Raw genomic sequence first — 18,327 nt, 5'->3', positions numbered from 1 at the left:
GGGGTCTGGAGAGCCTCCTTGGAACTGCCTTGCCTCACACGGGGTGAGTTCTAAATTAGTCCCCTGGTCTTTGAGGAACTTTCTAGGAGCGAAGGACCCGTCCGCTGAGGAGGGAGAGGCTGTAGGCTCAAAGGTAGAAACTGAAGCCAGGATGTGGGGTTGAGGGGTGATGGTGCTTCCATAGAACTGCCTGGAAAGTCTCACTTGTTACTACCTACCACCAGAGGAAGAAACTTTAGAAATGAACAGGGTTTTTCTCTACTTTTCAGGAAGTCAGAACTTCCTGGTGCCCTTCCCCACGCACTCTGAAATCCAAGAGATCAGGAGTAGAAATGACTTTCCTAATAACTTCCCTGCTCATTCTCGATTCTCCACCCTGGGTAATTTGAGGCTCCATGAATTCTGTCAAGAACTTGACCCAGCTCTCATCCGCTGCCCTCTTGCAGTGTCCAGCCCACAGCAGACTTTCTTCCCCTGCTTGTGTTTCCCACTCATTTCTATGACTCACCTCCTACTTTCTCACCAGTACTAAACCACAAAGCAGCCAGAGGCATCAAGCAAAATGAGAAAGAAGGAAAGAAAGCAATGCTTATTAATCACTCCCTCTTATTTCATTGAATCCTAACACAACTCTGTGAGATATATAGACCATTATCCTCGATTCAGAGATTAGGTATCTGAGGCTGAAAGAGATTAAGTAATTGCCCAGGGTCGCACAGCTACCAGGTGTCAGAGCTGGTATTTGGATCCAGTTGTATCCGATGCTAAAGCCCAGTGTTTCCCTTCCACCATGCTCCCTCCAGGAACTAATTCACCTAGAGAAATAGCCCTTGAGGAGCTAAGTTATTCCGTATTTTCGAAAAGATTTATAAGTTCAAATGGGGTTCCTCTTGTCTCAAGATGTTGTAAGTCCCATGTAGTCTCGAGTAGTTTTCGTAGCGGGAGCTAGTCTAGAGAATCCCGAGAGCCTTACATTTCATTATAAGCATCTGTCTGGAGTATGTGATCAGGATCTAGAGAGTCTAGGATAGATCCCATGTCCAAGGAAGCTGTGTGAAAGAGAAGACAAGAATTTTGTAAGCAAATGCTGAGGTCCCAGTTACTCTTGGTTCTGTTGCAGTGACAGCCCTCACGGAGAGACTACCTCGGCTGAAGACTCCACCCAGGATGTGGCCGCAGAGCACCACACAAGTGATGACGGTACGAGGCCCCACTTGGAGTCAGTGGGACTGTGGGGTGGTGAAGCAGAAAGGAGAGATTATATATCCTGTGCTCCTGATGACCCTTCCTGTCCAGCAGTCCCCTCAAGACGAGCAGGGAGCTCTCCTGCCTCCCAGCTTCATTCCTTCCCTTTCCTGGAGAGACAGCCCACCTTCTCAAATAGAGTGGTCTCTGTATTAAACCAGAGGTGAAGAGCTAGACCGTAGCCCTTCATCCTTCACCCTTCTCGCCCCACCTCACTGCCCCTCATCCACCTCCCAGTTCTTTGTCTCATCTGGCTGTCTCACCAGCATACTGTCAGTCCCTTGTCATGGCCCAGACTCCTGCCAGGTAGCTGGAGACCAAAGGGAAGGAGAGCTCATTTGAAAAACAGAGGGCCCAGGGAATAGTGAAGCTGGGTGCCAAGAACCCGGCAGAAGCAAGCCAGAGGGGGTGGGAATCAGGATGCAGAAACCACATGCCCTCACGCCTGCCGACTGGAAAAATTGACCCTTTCCAAAGCACAGCCACGCGCTGCACAGCCTGGTGTGTGTGCGTCGAGAGCTGGAATGCGCAGCTGTCGTCCGTGGGCCTCGGCGATGCCCATGATTTATTAGGGTCTGTCCAGCCAGCACAGTCCCCCTCCTGCCAACAGTTCTACACCTCCATTTCTGGATCGCCTGGGCTCTGGAAGTCTCAGCAGCTGACAAGGGGCCTCAGAATTTTCTGGGCACAAGAACAAAATGGCACAGGCTGCAGTGTTCCCTGCTCCCTGCCTTGCTATGAATTCTGCAATCCTAGGCCAGCTTTTAAAGGAGAAAAAGAAATTAGGATTGCTGATTTGGCTCTTAAGGTCAGATGGATCAATATGGTAATTTACCACACAATGGGAAGGGATTTGGTGAACCAGGGAAAGTCGTATTTGATTAGAGCCTACGTGTGCCCAGCACTGCTAGAGGCTGTATATGTCTTATCTCTTAATCCCTAGTGAAATTGATACAGCTGCTATTTAATAGTTAAGAAAACTGAGGCCAGAGAGGTCGAGTGACAAACCCGCAGCTGTATGGAACCGACATTGGGATATTTAGACAGGCCCCCTGTAGTGAAGTCCCCAGCCCTGCCCCGGCTGTCTAGGCATAGTCTTGTTTGCAAGTAGCCTTTCTCTCCACTACTCAGAATATCTGATTTTAACCCTGGGTTCCTGATTTGTGGGAGCCTTCTTTTTGCTCTCTGACCTCTACCTGCAGCCCAGAACAGATAATGACAACGGTGACAGTAATAACAGTAGCTGACACGTGTGTAGCACTTACTGTGGGCCCACACAGTTCTGAGCACTTTTACAAATTGTTATTTGTTGACTCCTCATACCAACTTCCTGAAAAAGGCACTATTATTATCCTCATTTTATAGATGAGGAAACAGAAGTGCACACAAAAGTAAAAATACATTGCCTTTGCACACCCCTTTTAATTTTTCAAATCACTTACATGTGCATTTTTCCATGTATTGACCACAACATATATTTCCATATTTTGCTCCTTGGAAAGTTGATTGGGCAAGTTATTTTCTCTTTATAGCAACTAAAAGCTCATGTTCTAGTAGGGAGAGTATATAATGTAAATAAATTATTCAAAGTACAATATGTTAAGTGTTCTAAATTAATGGAGTTATTTTATAGTCAGAAAGGAAGTAATGCTTACAAGTACAGTATGGCATAAAGAGCTGTGAGAACACCAAGGAAGTTACTAGAGGAAGCAGGTGAAGTTTGAGTTGTGATTCAATGTGTTTCATCAGGCAGGTGACAGAGAGAGGGATTCCAAGTGGAGGGAACAGCATAAGCAAAGGCAAGGAAGGGCATACAAGTGCTTTCAGGGGTTTGCACAGTCTGCGTGGGAATACCTGCTTTATAGATCATCCGTGACTTATTTTCACACTAGGTTATCTTCCCACCACTGTAAGTTCAGCTAACTGGGCTCTTCCACCCAGTTTCCTGAGTCTGTGAGTCCCAACAGCATGTGTTTCCTTCTTTTCCACCCCTCTCAGAGTGTGAGCCCATCGAGGCCATTGCCAAGTTTGACTACGTGGGCCGGACAGCCCGAGAGCTGTCCTTCAAGAAGGGGGCATCCCTGCTGCTCTACCAGCGGGCTTCCGACGACTGGTGGGAAGGCCGGCACAATGGCATCGACGGACTCATCCCCCATCAGTACATCGTGGTCCAAGACACGTACGTTAGGCCCCCTGCACCTTTAGGGGTCCCTGGCTGCAGTGTGGGAGTGAGGCTTTATTTCTGGAGCCCAGGAGGATGAGGGAGCCCAACCCCTAGGGGGCGCCGACACAGTCCTGAAGTGTCGCAGTTGCTTTGAAGGGCCCCCAGACTCAGAGACTGAGTGGAGAATTGTTTTTTCATCTCTCCACTCTCTACTCCCCCGCCAATCACATCTCCACCACCTTACCCCACCCCCAGTCATTTTAGAAACTTGCCAGCCAGCACTCATCCACATTTATACCTGATGAGTGATAATGAGGGATTATTATTTGACCACTTATATTTCCTTTCTGGAAAGATCAGGTTGGGAAAACATTTTGATTTCTCTGTCTTTTTTTTTAAACAACCTGATGGCACTTTTCCACTTGCAAATGAAAATGTTGAGTTCGTTTTCTAGTAGAAATCTAGCTTAAGCAACCTTGTGGAAATAACCCAGTTCATTTAACCGAGATGAGGTTGACTTGGAGAAAGACAGGGGAGAGGAGGGGAAAGGATGTCGGGGAACAAAGGGAACATGGACTGGTTCCAGAGAGACTTCATCACATGGGCTGTAGTTTGGTTCCTGCTCTTTGAAGCAATGTCTTTGCATCAGGAAGGCTTTTCCCCGTGGCCCCTCAAATCTGCCTCCCTGCCCCATTGCCCTGCCTCTGACCCCGACTCCCTCCCCTTGGATACGATGCTGTCAGTGTTTTTAGTCCTTCCCTTAATATTATTTTTTAAAGGTTGATATCCTGAATGAGTCTGCACCCTCCCAGCCTCTCCCCAGCTCGTTCTGCGGGGAAATCCTCCCTCTGTTGATAACATCGCATACCTGGTGGCCATCTGTGCGTGGACCCTCCCAAATTTAGCATTATGACTTCACTCCAGGACCGAGAGAAGATGAATTGTGGGGGAGAAGGGGCTTTCTTTGTCATCAGTAGCCAGAGGGGCCGGGAGAGCCATGGAGAGACCTGGGACCGGCTTGGACGCTCTAAGCAGGGCTAGATGCGCTACGACAGAGTGTGGCAGTGTCCTGCCTCAACGCCGGCATCTCCAGAGCCACGGCAGAGCTGACTGCCCTTGCCCAGCTGTGCTCGGGACCTGAGCACATAAACGGCCACCTGGACCTCCTGCAGGAGGTGGCCCCGGCACAGCTGCCCCGGGAAAGCAGCGAGGGGTAGAAGGCAGACACCTCGAATCCAGGAGTCCCCTAGCCCAGCTTTCGGAGGATCTGAGGACCCCGCAGAACTCAGCAGGATTATTTATCTTTATTTAAATGACCCTCCAAAGGCCCGTAGCTTTCCTTGCGTCCGCTCCCAGAGCCCAGCCAGGCGTCGCTGCTGCCTCAGAACCATTGTGGGGTCGCGTGTGTGTCGGGGGGGCCATCTTGCCGATTTAACACTGCTTTTTGTGTTGTTGTTGTTTTCCCCTCCTCCCTGCCTGCCTGCCCCTTCTCCCCCAGCGAGGACGGTGTCGTGGAGAGGTCCAGCCCCAAGTCTGAGATTGAGGTCATTTCTGAGCCACCTGAAGAAAAGGTGACAGCCAGAGCGGGGGCCAGCTGTCCCAGTGGGGGTCATGTAGCCGATATTTATCTTGCAAACATCAACAAGTAAGCTCTGCTTTTCATTTTCTGCTCCCCTGAATGACTTGCGACACCCCGCCTCACCCTCTGGCCTAACCGCCCTCTCCATCCCTGTGCTGCATCCCCCCACTTCCCGGCCCGACAGCTTGCATGTGCTCGTGGCTGCTCCAAGGTGGACAGGGCCAAGGAAGCATCCACAGGCCTCGTCAGCAGGCCCAGGTCTCCGGCTAGCGGCCGTCACGCTAAGGACGGGTGTGCCCCTCTGTCCCTGCAGCGTCTGTCCGCTCAGACCTTCCTGGCCATCTGACTGCTGAAAATTTGGCCAAAGCTGTAGTCACTTCACGTAACTTGGTTTTGTACTGTTTCTCAGAGGTGCCTTCTCTTTTCCAATTCTGACTCAAATAATAATCTTTGATGTCTTCCTTGGCCCTTGTCTGTCCAAAGATCCAAAGTCTCGTGCATCTTCTACCAGGTTCATGTCACCCTAGATGGTTTATTTAGATATCACATGTCTGTTTCTCCCTCATCCTGCATTCGCTCCCCTGGAGGAAAGGCGACCACTACCCCCACCAACCCCCACAAGGAAAGCTTTGTCCTGAGCTCTTTCTTCACTGTCTAACCCCCCAGCTCCCTTTTCTCTTGCCCTTTCACACCAGTAGAAATAATTTGCCATTTTTTTCCCCTATTGCTTTGGCCCTGTGTATTATCCTTCCCTGTTAGTCCCTTTGCAGATTCCCACTTCTGTCCAGCAGGCTCGTAACTGTGCCCCCCAGCTTTCACAGTGGCTGTTAGCAACATCCTGGGGTTTTAACTCCACCCACACCCGATCTGGCCGTCTAGAGGGATTCCACGCCTGTGTGCTGCTGCCTCCCCTAGAGACATTCAGGTTATTGGAGAACTAATCTCATCTCAAGGGGCCAGACACCAAGCCCCAAAGCCTACAGACCTCTTTCCGCCAGACCCTGAACCTTGGCCCAGTGCCAGCAGGATGACAAGCCCCAGGGCGCTCCCGATGAATATGGATTGGAGATGATGTACAGTTTTTATTCCCCTCTGGCTTTGGAGGAATGAAATGATTTGCACATTGAAAACCTGTTAACTGTAGCCTCTGGACACTGAAACTGGAAGGAGAATAAAAGATGCTTGTTGTTTTTAAACTGCACCAGGTCGCCCAGATCTCTTGGCTTTTTTCCAACCAGACGGTAGCAGGGGGAGTGTTTGGGGCACATGGTTCTTTTCCATCTCTTTCACCCTCTACTTAGTAAAGTAGCTGATTCAGCGCACTTGGTCAGTGTAGTTACAACTTCAGTCAGACCGGTAAGAAAGATCGAGGATTTAATTGATTTCCCTCCAGCATAGTGTGCCCTGTTGGGGGGCCAGCTAGTAAAAAGTTAACTGTGGGCCAATGACATTTTCTTCATTATTTACAAGTCTGCATTAATTATAAGCCTATAATCATAAGGTTGTAAGCCTGTAATTAACCCAGAAACCAAGGCGAGGTTGGTGGAGAGAGAGTTAGCTAATTAGTCGGGTACAGATTTTTAAGCCATCATATATTTGTTGCCATTTGTACAAAGGAATTGTAGCGAGTAATACCTTGAATACTCAAAAGATGAACATCTGGTAGAAAGTCAAGGCGGTTCCCGTGAACTCCTTGGTTGGTGGTATCAGGATGGGGTCTTGGAGGACATGGTCTGCCCAGACGCCAGCTGGTCCGTGGGTGAGCAGCCGCCCCCCGGGATGTCTCGCCCTTAGGACTGATCGGCCTTCGAGCCACACCTCCTGCCCCACACAGCTCTCCTCCCGAGCTCCTTCTCTCTCCTGAGTACCCTGGGTTCTCTTTCACCCCTGGACCTTCACATCTGCTGTCTTCTCACCTGGTCGACTCCTCTCCCTTTGAGACTCAGTCCAAAGATTTCTTTTTAGGGAAGCCTTTCTGACACCTCTGAATTCCTCAGGGCTGAGTTAGATGCCCTTATTCTGTGTTCCCGGGGCAATCTCAGGACACAAGCTGCGCTTGGATCTCCCACCGGGCTGAGCTCCTTGAAACCAGGAACTCTGTCTTCCTCCCTCTATATCCCTGGGGCCTGGCCCACACCAGCCACTCCATAAATCTGCCTCATTAGCAGTTTGGGCCTTGTAAGTCAGCCCTCCTCACAAGAAGGAAAAAGGAAATCAGCAAGGAGTTGTTAGGGTGCGGCCTCTCAGTTCAATTCCACACACTTACTGAGCGCCTCCTGTTGTGCCAGGTACGCCTGCCGCTTATTCAGGGACGAATAAGATGATCCCTGGCCTCGGAGCTCACAGTCGGGCAAGGTGAATACCACAGAGACAAGTCACTAAAAAGCGGTTCCATAGATGCACTGAAGGAACAGAAGGGGGAGTGATCAAGTCTGCCTGCCCATGGGGGAGGGAGGTCAGGGAAGAATTTTCAGAAGAGGAAAAGTCATTTCAACTGGACCTTATAAGACTCTGCGAACATCCTTTATCCACTGGAGAGTGGCTGACCCCCAAGGCTAAAGCTGCCGAGCAGGCAGCCTCACGGAGTGGCTGCTGTGTGCCAAATCCCGAACGGGGCCCCGGGCATGTATGATGAGGAAGACCTCCGCAGTGGCCCTGCCCCAAGGACCAGCTCCTTATCTTCAGGTCCTACCCCTTCCCTTCTTGCATCCTCAACTCCCACCTCAGCCTCAGTGGCCCTTAGTAGATTCAAGTTCAGAGCTGCCCAGCTGCCATCCCAAACCAGAAGTGTCATTGCCTCTTAGATTAGGTCCTATAGTATCTGATTCCAAGAGATAATGAGATTATTGAGCAGTGGGCAACACCCATATGAATAAGATTTTGCCAGACCGTTTCATCTGAGAGCTTTAGTGGTCTGAAACAGATCGACTCAGAGCCAGGGTTCAGCCCAGTGCTGGGTGACTTAGGGTCACGTAGATGTATTTCCACCCTAGAAAATGCACAAACGTGACCCGAACTCTGCAGCATTGCAGCCTCTTGAAAAATATTCTGTTCCATGTCTGCAGAATAAGCAACCACAGCCTCTTGCCAAAGCCCCAAATAATCACTCTTGTCAGTGGACCAAGAAACATGCTAAAATTTGGAAAAGTCAACTCTCCTCTTACCAGCAATTCCCTACCTCCTTGGTGATGGTGAGACTTTTTCTCCTACCTGGGGTCTGGGGCCTGCTTTCTATGCAGAACAGGTAACGGAGGGTACCTTTTCATGAATCTGTCTCCCATTAGAAACTTTTGCTTAATCAGACATTTTTCCTGACAGCACCTTACACATTGAGAACTCAAAGCCCACGACCACCAAGTAAGTATCTATTTCTCCTTTGCCCAGGTCGGGGGTGGCAGGGAGACAAAGACATGGAGAAAGCAAGGGAAGGTGACACAGGAGAGGACATGCTCTGTGTCCTCTCCTTCCAGAAGTCCCTGGGTACCAACATCTGCCCCTCCCTCACTCATCCTAGCTTCCTCGGAGCCAGGGCTCCCTGATCAAACCGCCCTTTCTGTTTGTCATTGAAGGCAAAGGAAGCGGCCAGAATCTGGGAGCATCCGGAAAACATTTCGGAGCGACGGCCATGGGCTGAGCAGTTCCCTGACTGATTCCGCGTCCCCGGGGGTGGGGGCAAGCTGCCGCCCATCTTCCCAGCCCATCCTGAGCCAGAGTCTCCCCAAGGAAGGGCCAGATAAGTGTTCCATCAGTGGGCATGGGAGTCTCAACTCCATCAGCCGTCACTCATCCCTGAAGAATCGGCTGGACAGTCCACAGATCCGGAAGACGGTGACAGCAGGCAGGTCAAAAAGCTTCAATAACCACCGGCCCATGGACCCTGAGGTCATTGCACAGGTAACTGGGGGCTCTTGGACAAATAGCTACCACAAATCTACACTTGTCACTGCTGCTTAGTGCAGCCCATGCTCATTATGACGGCACTTGAAAGAGAACGGTGCTTTGTACATTATACACGGAGTTCAGGGACTGTTAGACATCTAGACCCGATAAGATGGCTTTCCAAGAAATTTGCCAATCCCTCTCTCCCCAAAAAGAACTTGAAGACAAAATAAAAGAAGGCAGGCTTCTTGCTCATATATGGGCTATTTGCAAGCCTGTTGTAATTTTTAAAGCCAGTAGTTACAGACTGAGTGTTTCTGATAGAATCCATTCAGCCCAATTTTGAGTCTTGAGACCCTGGTAGATTTCAGTGAAGCTGCCCGAGTGGTGAGGCTCAGAGGTAGTTCTGGCCACATTTTCATATCAATGTGCCATCGCCATCATCCCTGAGGCTAATCTTTGGTCCCTAGTGATAGATCAATGATCAATCAACAATCTGCTCCTGGTTGTGAAGGCCCCAAATTACTCTGCCACTGCGCACTCCGGTACCAGAAAGGTTTCCAGCCCAAGCCTCCAGAGGCAGTGGAGATGAGCTCCCTCGCTTGCTACAGGGTCTTCCTTCCATGTATGCATCACACTGACGAGTCTCTGTTTTCCATGAAATATTAGAGATCCAACCCCACCTCTAAAAATGCGACTCTCGGGGCCACTCCAAGCAGTTCACTCAGACGTCTCTCCCAACTCTATAATTTTCATTAGACCAGGTAGGAACTAAAGGCTCATCGTTGCCCTTTTATGTCTCAACTGAGTTGAGATTCTTCTCACCCCAACTTCCAGGGTAGAGGCTGGGTGTGGCCTCTGTTGGCTTAATCGCAGTGCTCTGCTTAGGGATGGTGTACCTGGCAAGCACAGTATTAAGCTACAGGCCTGAGATGTCTTGCTTTGCTAGCCTTCTGTTTCTGTGCCTCTCCTTAAGCTCTTGGCTGCAATCTGCCTTGCACCACGGGAATCCTCCCAGCTCCCTCTTTGGCCAGGTGTTAGGAACGTCGGAATAGCTACATAACTGGGACAGACTCTAGCTGCAGAGCGGGACTGAGGAGGGAGATGGAGTTCTTTCTGCACAATTTTAAGGTTTGAGAACATCAGAGGGATGAGTGACATTGAACCACTCTCGGCAGAAAGCATGGATTACCCTGTAGGGCAAAGAAGCCTTCACCAGGGGCCTTTGCTAGAAACATGCAGTCTTTCCATGTGAGTTTAATCCCAAGGGAGGAGCCCTGCGGTGGTTTGGGGGTGCTAGACACAGTGTGTGGAGAGGTGGGGAGGGATCTGGGAGGTCTCCCTGGGAGGCAGCTGGCTGCATACAAAGGGTCTTTGGTTCTGCCTTGAGCCCCTGAGCTAGGCCTGCTGTTTCCTAAGATCTGGAGTATTGCACTGTGAAACTCAGTGGAGATTCACCTACGTGGACTCTGGCTCCCCCTCCTGCTCACTCCTTGGTCCCCTCTTATGGTGATGGGTGGAAGGAAATGGCTTCATCAAGATGAGCACTCTGGATGGGGTGGAGCGGGGGCAGGGGTGGGGGGGTGTCCTGATGGATCCTCAGGGCCAGGGCTCTTGAACCTTCCCTCAGTCCTTGAGGAGGAAGGACTAACCCTCTTAACCTTTGGCCTTTAAAGTCCAAGATAACAAAGATCATACTTCATCTGTACCACTTTTTTAAAAAGTTGTTTATTATGTACAGTTTCAAACAAACGTAGAATATGAATCCCATGTACTCATGACCAAACTCCTGGCCACCCTTAGTTCATCCACCTTTCCTGTCCCTGCTGGATTACATGTCATCTCATCCATAGATACATCCGTGCATGTGTCTAAAACCTGAGTGCTCTATTTAAAAAGCATCTCAACCACTCTGTCTGAAGGGTAAAAAAAAAAAAACCCTCACGAGAACGAAAGTCCTTTTTGTCCCCCTTCCCTCCCATTCTGAACATCCAGATGTTCAAAGATTTTGGCCAAATAAAATCATCTGGACATCTCCTTACAGTCGGTTTCTCCATGATTTGGCCCAGGTTGCTGAACTAGGACCCTGGGGGCTTCTCCCTACGTGAGCCTCACTCTCTCCTTTCTCCTGTCCGCAGGATATTGAGGCGACCATGAACTCTGCCCTGAACGAGCTGCGGGAGCTAGAACGGCAGAGCAGCGTCAAGCACACCCCGGACGTGGTTCTGGACACCTTGGAGCCCCTCAAGACCTCCCCTGTGGTGGCCCCCACATCGGAGCCCTCCAGCCCCCTGCACACTCAGCTCCTCAAGGACCCTGAGCCCACCTTCCAGCGTAGCGCCAGCACTGCTGGGGACATCGCCTGCGCCTTCCGGCCTGTCAAGTCTGTCAAGATGGCGGCCCCAGTCAAGCCGCCAGCCACACGGCCCAAGCCCACTGTCTTCCCCAAAACAAATGCCACTAGCCCCGGTGTCAACTCCTCTGCCTCCCCACAGTCCACTGACAAGTCTTGTACTGTCTGAGGGATGTAATTTAATTGTTCTAGACAAGGGGACTGGAGGGACTGACTGTTATTAAAATCTTCCTATTTAACTAGCTTGGGGACTTCAGTTGAAAATTAGGTTCTAAGTTGTTCTTGCAGGAATTAGCCTCCCCATCACCCAAAACCTTGAGAATGAAGCCCTCGTTATCGCCCAGCCCTCCCCCACCCTTCCCGCTACCTTCTGCTTCCCCCAGTTGTCGTAATCCAGCCAGCTACAGTACATACTGTTCTTAGGTTAGCCAGAGATAGGTTTTTCCATTATCAGGTCACTGTGAAATCTGGCAAGGCAAGTCACAGGGCCGTGGGCTGAAGTCTCAGTCCCCTCAGACACAGGGGATGCCTAACCAGATGGTTGGCTGCTGACGGCCAGCTCTCAGTGGCATCTTGTTTTGGGTACTGATTATAGAGAATCATATACAGTTCATTCTCTGTTTTACACACACACACACACACACACACACACAACTTTTTCTAGTCTCTGGCATGTGTAGCCTCTCCTGGTCCTAGATAGACTGGTCTCTTTGTAAGATATTGTGGCAATTCACACAGGAGCCACCAGGGGTCTCTGTTTCCGTTACAAATCTCAACTCTGTCTGGGCCAGAGAACCTAGCCTTTGACTCTCTCCACCGTGTGAAATTTAGCAGGATGGGACTCAATCCTGTAAACTGTTTGGGGTTGGGGGCTTTCTCTCTGTCTTCTTTCTATTGGTGTGAATTGATCATTGGTGTTTGCTTTTGCTCTCCTCCATTCTCTGGAACTACAACCCAATCTTCTTACAGAACTTCTAAAGTTTTTCTGAATGTACAGACATTTCTCGGGTTCCTATCTTTGTCTCTGATGTACCGTTTTCCATTTAAGACATTTTCCTGTGTAAGACAGTTTTATAGTTGGTTGCTTTTAGGGTAAAGAGGCTTAAGACAGTTTTATTGTGTTTTTGGCAGGTTTGGAAAAGGTAAGAAATGGGTCCTTCCTCCCACTTTTTTGGGTACTTAAGACATAAAATTCATAATCCTCTTAAAAATTAAATTCAGCTTTGCTAATCCTAAAATTGTTCCCAAATGAAAATGTATTCTAGGTTTATCCCCTAGTTGGGTTATTCCACAAGGCCTCTCTTCAGGGACCAGTGGGGGCTTAGGGAGCCCTAGTTAGATTAAAGAGAGACATTGCTCCTTAAAACTGGTCTTCAGGGGCTTCCCTGGTGGCGCAGTGGTTGGGAGTCTGCCTGCCGATACAGGGAACATGGGTTCGTGCCCCGGTCCGGGGGTTCCCACATGCCGCGGAGTGGCTGGGCCCGTGAGCCATGGCCGCTGAGCCTGCGCGTCCGGAGCCTGTGCTCCACAACGGGAGAGGCCACAACAGTGAGAGGACCGCGTACCGCAAAAAAAAAACAAAACTGGTCTTCATTTATCCAGACAAGCACAACTAAGAGAACTCTTCGCCCCTCGGGCTTTAAAGTCTTTCCAAGGCCCGAATCTAAGAAAATCAAAAATTGGATGCTGAATATTTTGGCCTTCCTTCGGCTATTTTTCTGGTTCACCTCCAAAAAGCAAAAATAATACCCTTGTCTGCTTTAATTTGCTTTCCAAATCTGGTGCCCATGGTCCCAGCTCCCCTAACATCATGCTATCCCAGGAGGACCAGGGCTGGGGACAGTCAAACCCCAGGCTCATGGGTCTCAGACAACTACTTGAGTTAAAGTTGAAACTCATTCCTCTTCTCTGTTTTCTGGTTTTAAAGCTGTGCTTTTTGCCTTATTTTCCACCGTTTAGGAGAGATAGCGGGTTGCCATTCAGATAGGAAAATCTGAATTTTCTTATCTTTGGCCCAGAAAATGCTCTTCAGACCAACATTTTGAAGTTGGTAGTTGGCTCTATGGAAAGCAGTAGGATTTTCCTCCTTTTGTGTGAAGGAAAAGAGAAGCTTTGTAGGAAGTTGCTAGTTAGAAAAGTAGCCTGCAACACCAGGAAAACCATCCCAAGAGCCAGGAGGGAGAGATGAAGAACTCCTTCAGTGCGTGTGTCAACCTGCGAGAGGCAACCCACAGTCCTCCGCATTCTTGGCTTTTGTTGATCTGTTTAGTGGCCTGTCCTTGTCTGTCACTGGACTTACACAGGTCCTGAGCCAATAGGGGCCTTTCATACCCACGGATCTGTTTCCTTGCTGGAAATGAAACCCTACCCTTCACTTGACATTCCTTTTGATCCAACTGGTCAAAATTGGTGCCCATACCTGCCCTTTTCCTCCTTTTCCGGCACATCCTTCTCTAAGAAAGGAAAGGCAAAGCTCCTTAATGACAACACCTTTGGCCTGTTCTGTTGCTCCTGCCTTGTTTCTCTTTCAGCCCTGTACATGACTTGCATTCACCATCCCCTCGGTCAGTGTCCATCTGCTGATTTGCATCATGAACTGGACAGTGTGTGAGAGGTCACCTGCTACCCCCGCTCTGGGAGCCGAGTTGTCTTCCCCTCTCTGGTGCTCCTGACACCTGTGAGATGGTCCTGTCCAGAGGACTAGGAACCTTAGGAGGAGAGTCCTTCTCGGCAGAGCTCATTGCAATCATCTGGAATCTAGGTTGCACACTGTGATTTTTACACCGAAAAGCCAAACGGAGCTGGCCACCCAGGGCCTAGGGAGACCAGTCTTCCTCGGATATGCTTCCTAAACCAGCATGATGCTTCGAAGAACCCCAGTCTGCCCCTGGAGGCATGGATCCTTTTCCCGGTGTGGACTCTGATGGTCAGTCTTTGGGAAGCAGAGGTGGGGCGGGGCTACCAGCATCCCAATTTGGAAAAGAGAGGAGTTTGCAGCCAGCAGCCTGTAAACTGGAAACACTGGTCTCAGCCAACCTCCTCAGGGTGCCCTGGTTTCTCCCCAAAGAGATGAGAGATGATGCCAGCAACAGGATGAACAGACCACTGGAAGGACTGGTGTATATGTACTTCACGTTCAGAAGAGAAGTTAGATCTTCCAGGGAATTGCAATTTTGTGGCGTCTGACTTGTATGTCACGTTTGTGTAAAATGGTATATTCTTTAAAATAGTGTTGATAACTGGAATATTGTATGTATGCTTGGAGATGCTTTGTGTGAACCTAAGACTGTCACTCAACAGATGTTGGATTGGGGAAAATCCAAAGCACAACTTCGAAATAAAATACGTTTTTAGGTTTCGATGCTGCAGTTTATATCCTTTCTCCACTCCCTGAAATCTCCAATCCAGGAGTCCCGCTGCCCAGGAGGGATTTTGATTCGTCTGTGGTTACGGAGCCCTGCCTGGCAACAGAAGGAGAGTTGGGGTGACCGCAGGAGCCAACCATCTTCTCCCTCCCCCAGCAAGACAACAGCAGAGGTGCATTTAGAATGTAGATCCCCCCCCCCCCGCACCCCAGCATTTTCCTTTAGCCCATGTGTGGAACCTAAGGGATTATGTAGCAAGTCTTCCGGCTCACCATTGGGCAGTCTGTTGCCATGAGAACCATTTCCTCCACAGAATCCACCTCCCCTGTTTTCAGTGAGGACTGTTCTCATTTCTGTCACTAGTCAGATTTCCCCACTTGCAGGAACGGAGCCTGTGCAGTTGCTTGGAAGCTTTGTCAGCCACAACTGAGGGTGACTGAAGGTTTTAGTTCCTCCACAACCAAAGCCCTGGGTCATTCTGCCCTTGACAGCCCACTGCCTCTGGAAGAAGAGCTTACCCATGTGTTTGTGCTGTGGGTGTTGAGTACGGGGGTGGGGTGGGAGCATACCGAAAATGCTTTCTCTCCCTTAGATTTTGATTCTAGCAGATCATATATTCAAGGGTGAAGTTATTCAAAGGTGATCGTTTGAAATGCATCCTGGAGCCCCTAGGGCCCACACTTACGTTTTGTGGGCTTATTCTAATACCAGAGGCCCCTGGGGTGGATCAAATCTCTCATGCCCAATGTTCAATGGTAATACAAGGAATCCTACCCCAGACACGTTACATCCTCTCCTTAGGTTTGCCATTGCCATCTGTTATTTGTATATTTTTTATTCGACTTTCTCATGCCCTTCTAATGTGTCATCTTTTCTAGCTCCCTCACTTTATGGTAGAGCTCCAGCTTGATCTTCTCTTGCTGGTCCCTTGGTCTTAGCTAAGTCAAAGCTGAGGCTGTTCTGCCGCCCTGTGCTGTGGAATGTAGGTGACGAGCTGTGAGATGGAGCTAGTGCTTAAGCTGTGAACAGAGGACCCAAAATCCTTTTCAGAGAGTCCTAAGGCAAAGGCGGGCTATCCTTTCGGGGTACTCTTATCTCATATATTCTGATGGGAGCTTGACGGAAACCAGTGACAGTCAAAACAGACCCATTCAATCCAGATAGAAACTATAAAAGGAGACCAGGTGGGTCTGAATTTAGGAAACGGTCTTGATGATGATCTAACCTAAATGTTTATATCCATAGGCATATGAAGCTTCCTTTTACTCAGGAGTTAGAAACCCTGGCATATTATGTATGCCAAAGACTCGTTCGTTAGTCAGTTAAGCCTGACCGTGTGCCAAGCACTGTCATATAGTATTGAACAGAGGAACAGATAATGGAGCTTTCTGGTTTCAGGGAGAACAGATAAATAAGCAAAATAGTGTTACTCTAAAAATGAAACGATATAATAAAGTAGTGAATACCTGGGGGAAGAGGTAGTACGGTTAGTCAAGAATTCTGCTTGGCCTGGTAAAGTTGAGATGACTATTAGACATCCAAGTGGAAATATCAAGTAAACTCTTGGATATATGAATATGGAGTTTTAGGGACAGATCATACCTGAAAACAAATTTAGGAGCTATTGCATTATAGATGTATTCAAACTATGAGATCCCCAGGAAGAATATACAAATGGAAAAAAAGAGAAGGTCCCAATGATTAGAAATCCAATGGATAAGAAGCCAGCAAAGAGGGCAGACGGAGCGAGTGACAGAGGTAGGTGTCTGGGAGAGTCACAGAACCCGGAGAAGGAAATGTTTCAACAAGGAGGATCGGCTGGCAAATGCCCGTGGGGTAAGATGAGGCCAGTGAAGAAAGGTCACCCTTGTCAATAGCACTTGCCGTACAGGGGAAATGAGCTGACTGGAGTGAGTTGGGCAGCACGTGGGAAGGGGGAATCAAACTCCTGGCAGCTCATCCAAAGGCTTTGCTTTGGATGGGGAGCGTCAAAAGGGGTCAAGGGCCCAGGTTTCTCTTTTTACAATGGACAATATTGAGGCATGCTTTCTCAAGGGCAGGACCCAGTAGAATGAGGGTGAGATCACAGAGCATAGATGCAAGGGCCAGCAAAGGCTAGAGAGGAGGCGCTTCCTCATTTCCTCCATCTCAGGGGAGGGAAGGCAGGCAGTGGATGTGGGGCGAGAAGATGAGGGAGTTCCTTCTTGATCGCTTCTTCTGTTGCAGTGGAATTAATTGCAAATCCTTTAGCTGAGAGCGTGGGAGGGAATGGTGAGTAGGAGGTTTGAAGGGTTAAGAGAATGAGTGAAATACTCACTTTCCCATACCAAGAAAGACAGTACACAGTGGCCTGGTGCTGCCCCCACTGCATCTCTTCCCGCTGCCTGGGGGTGGTGCCAGGTCTGGCTGCAGTGTTTGTTCCTCCTTCCGCACCCAAAGCTCCTGGCCAGAGCTGACCTGTGAAGGGGGCAAGGAGCAAGGTTCCAAGACCTTAACACTCAGCCCTTCAAAAATGCCTGGGCACGCTTAGTACACACTGCCCACCTCTTCCACACGCCCATTGGCCCTTGTCCTTCTCTCCCATCTTCTTTAAGGCACTGGACAGGTGAGGCAGCTGTGACAAACAGGCTCAAGCCACGTAGGGGCAGAAAAGGCACCTAGTATTTATTCAGGACCTACTGGGTAGCAGGCACTGCATCTCATTTTGGTTTTGCACCAAGTCAATGAGAAAGGTTGAGTGACTTTTTCTCAAGTCAAGACTCAGACCTCTGACTGTAAAGCCCTGCCCTTCCTATGACACCACTTGGCCTCCCTCTGGAGAAGGCAGATGTGAGCTTTCTCCCTGAGAACTACCATCAAAGACCGCCCCCCATCCCTCCCCGTGCCTCTGGTCCTAGCGCTACCTCTGAATTGTCACTTCTATTTCTATGAGTCCTCAGAGCCACTCAGGAAAATGCGGTGAGGCCTCTTATAGGCGTCCTCTTCCCCTCAGGAGCCTGCCAGGCTCCTGTACCTCCTCAGATGAAACAACGGACATGCTGCCCAGCTCGGGCCAGCAGCTCAAAACCACAGGCAAGACATTCATTCCTTTTGTCCACACAGAGGATGTGACCTCACAGAGCATGCCCAGCGAAATTTGGTCTGTCACCACACAGCAGCTCACTGCCCACCTTGTACTTCTGAGCCTGTGCCTGTGTTCCCAAGACCTGGGATGCCATACCTCTGACCCCCTCTTCTCTGCCCAACTCCCCTCCCTTCAAAGTCTGGTTGAGTATCTTTTCTTCTTGCAAGCCCTTCTTGGTCATCAGCTGCCCCTTCCCGCTGCAGTCCCCCTCTACTGGGCTCACAGAATCACTCCCTGCTGAAGTATATATCTCACAACATTCATTCACCATGCTGTCCTGAACCCCGGCTCCTGGCGGAGGGGGTGACTAAGTCTCCCCTTTGTGTCCTCGGCACACAGTGCCTGCTTCCTAGTAGATGCTGGACACACAGTCATTGCACTCCAGGGTGCTGAAGACTCTGGGAAAGAGAGCGGGCTTGCTGCAGAGAGAGCAGAGTAGGGATGCTGGTGAGGACCAGGGAGGTTCGTCGGGCGGTTGGGCGGGGGGGCGGGGGTGGTGGAGGGGAACAAGTAGAGCTTTAGCCATAGGCTGGGTTAATGTTGAACATCCCACTGGCTTAAAACAACAAAGGTTGGGGGCTTCCCTGGTGGCGCAGTGGTTGAGAGTCCGCCTGCCGA

The 18,327-nt window shown here is 49.8% G+C and overlaps 1 protein-coding gene across 1 annotated transcript in view; it reads left to right on the top strand.

Moving 5' to 3' along the window:
* The window catches only part of SRGAP2 (SLIT-ROBO Rho GTPase activating protein 2), a 236,444-nt gene extending 221,863 nt beyond the window's left edge, over positions 1-14,581 (top strand). Inside the window, 6 exon segments of the mRNA XM_032611585.1 lie at positions 1,121-1,200; positions 3,244-3,424; positions 4,908-5,054; positions 8,307-8,345; positions 8,558-8,882; positions 11,006-14,581. Of these exon segments, the coding sequence (XP_032467476.1) occupies positions 1,121-1,200; positions 3,244-3,424; positions 4,908-5,054; positions 8,307-8,345; positions 8,558-8,882; positions 11,006-11,389 (1,156 nt within the window). The 3' untranslated portion in view covers positions 11,390-14,581.
* The last annotated feature ends 3,746 nt before the right edge of the window (positions 14,582-18,327 follow it).

The sequence above is a fragment of the Phocoena sinus genome, chromosome 1, assembly GCF_008692025.1.
Source record: "Phocoena sinus isolate mPhoSin1 chromosome 1, mPhoSin1.pri, whole genome shotgun sequence".
Taxonomy (NCBI): Eukaryota; Metazoa; Chordata; class Mammalia; order Artiodactyla; family Phocoenidae; genus Phocoena; species Phocoena sinus.
Note: the sequence above shows the minus strand (reverse complement) of the source record. Positions and strands in the feature narration are given on the sequence as shown.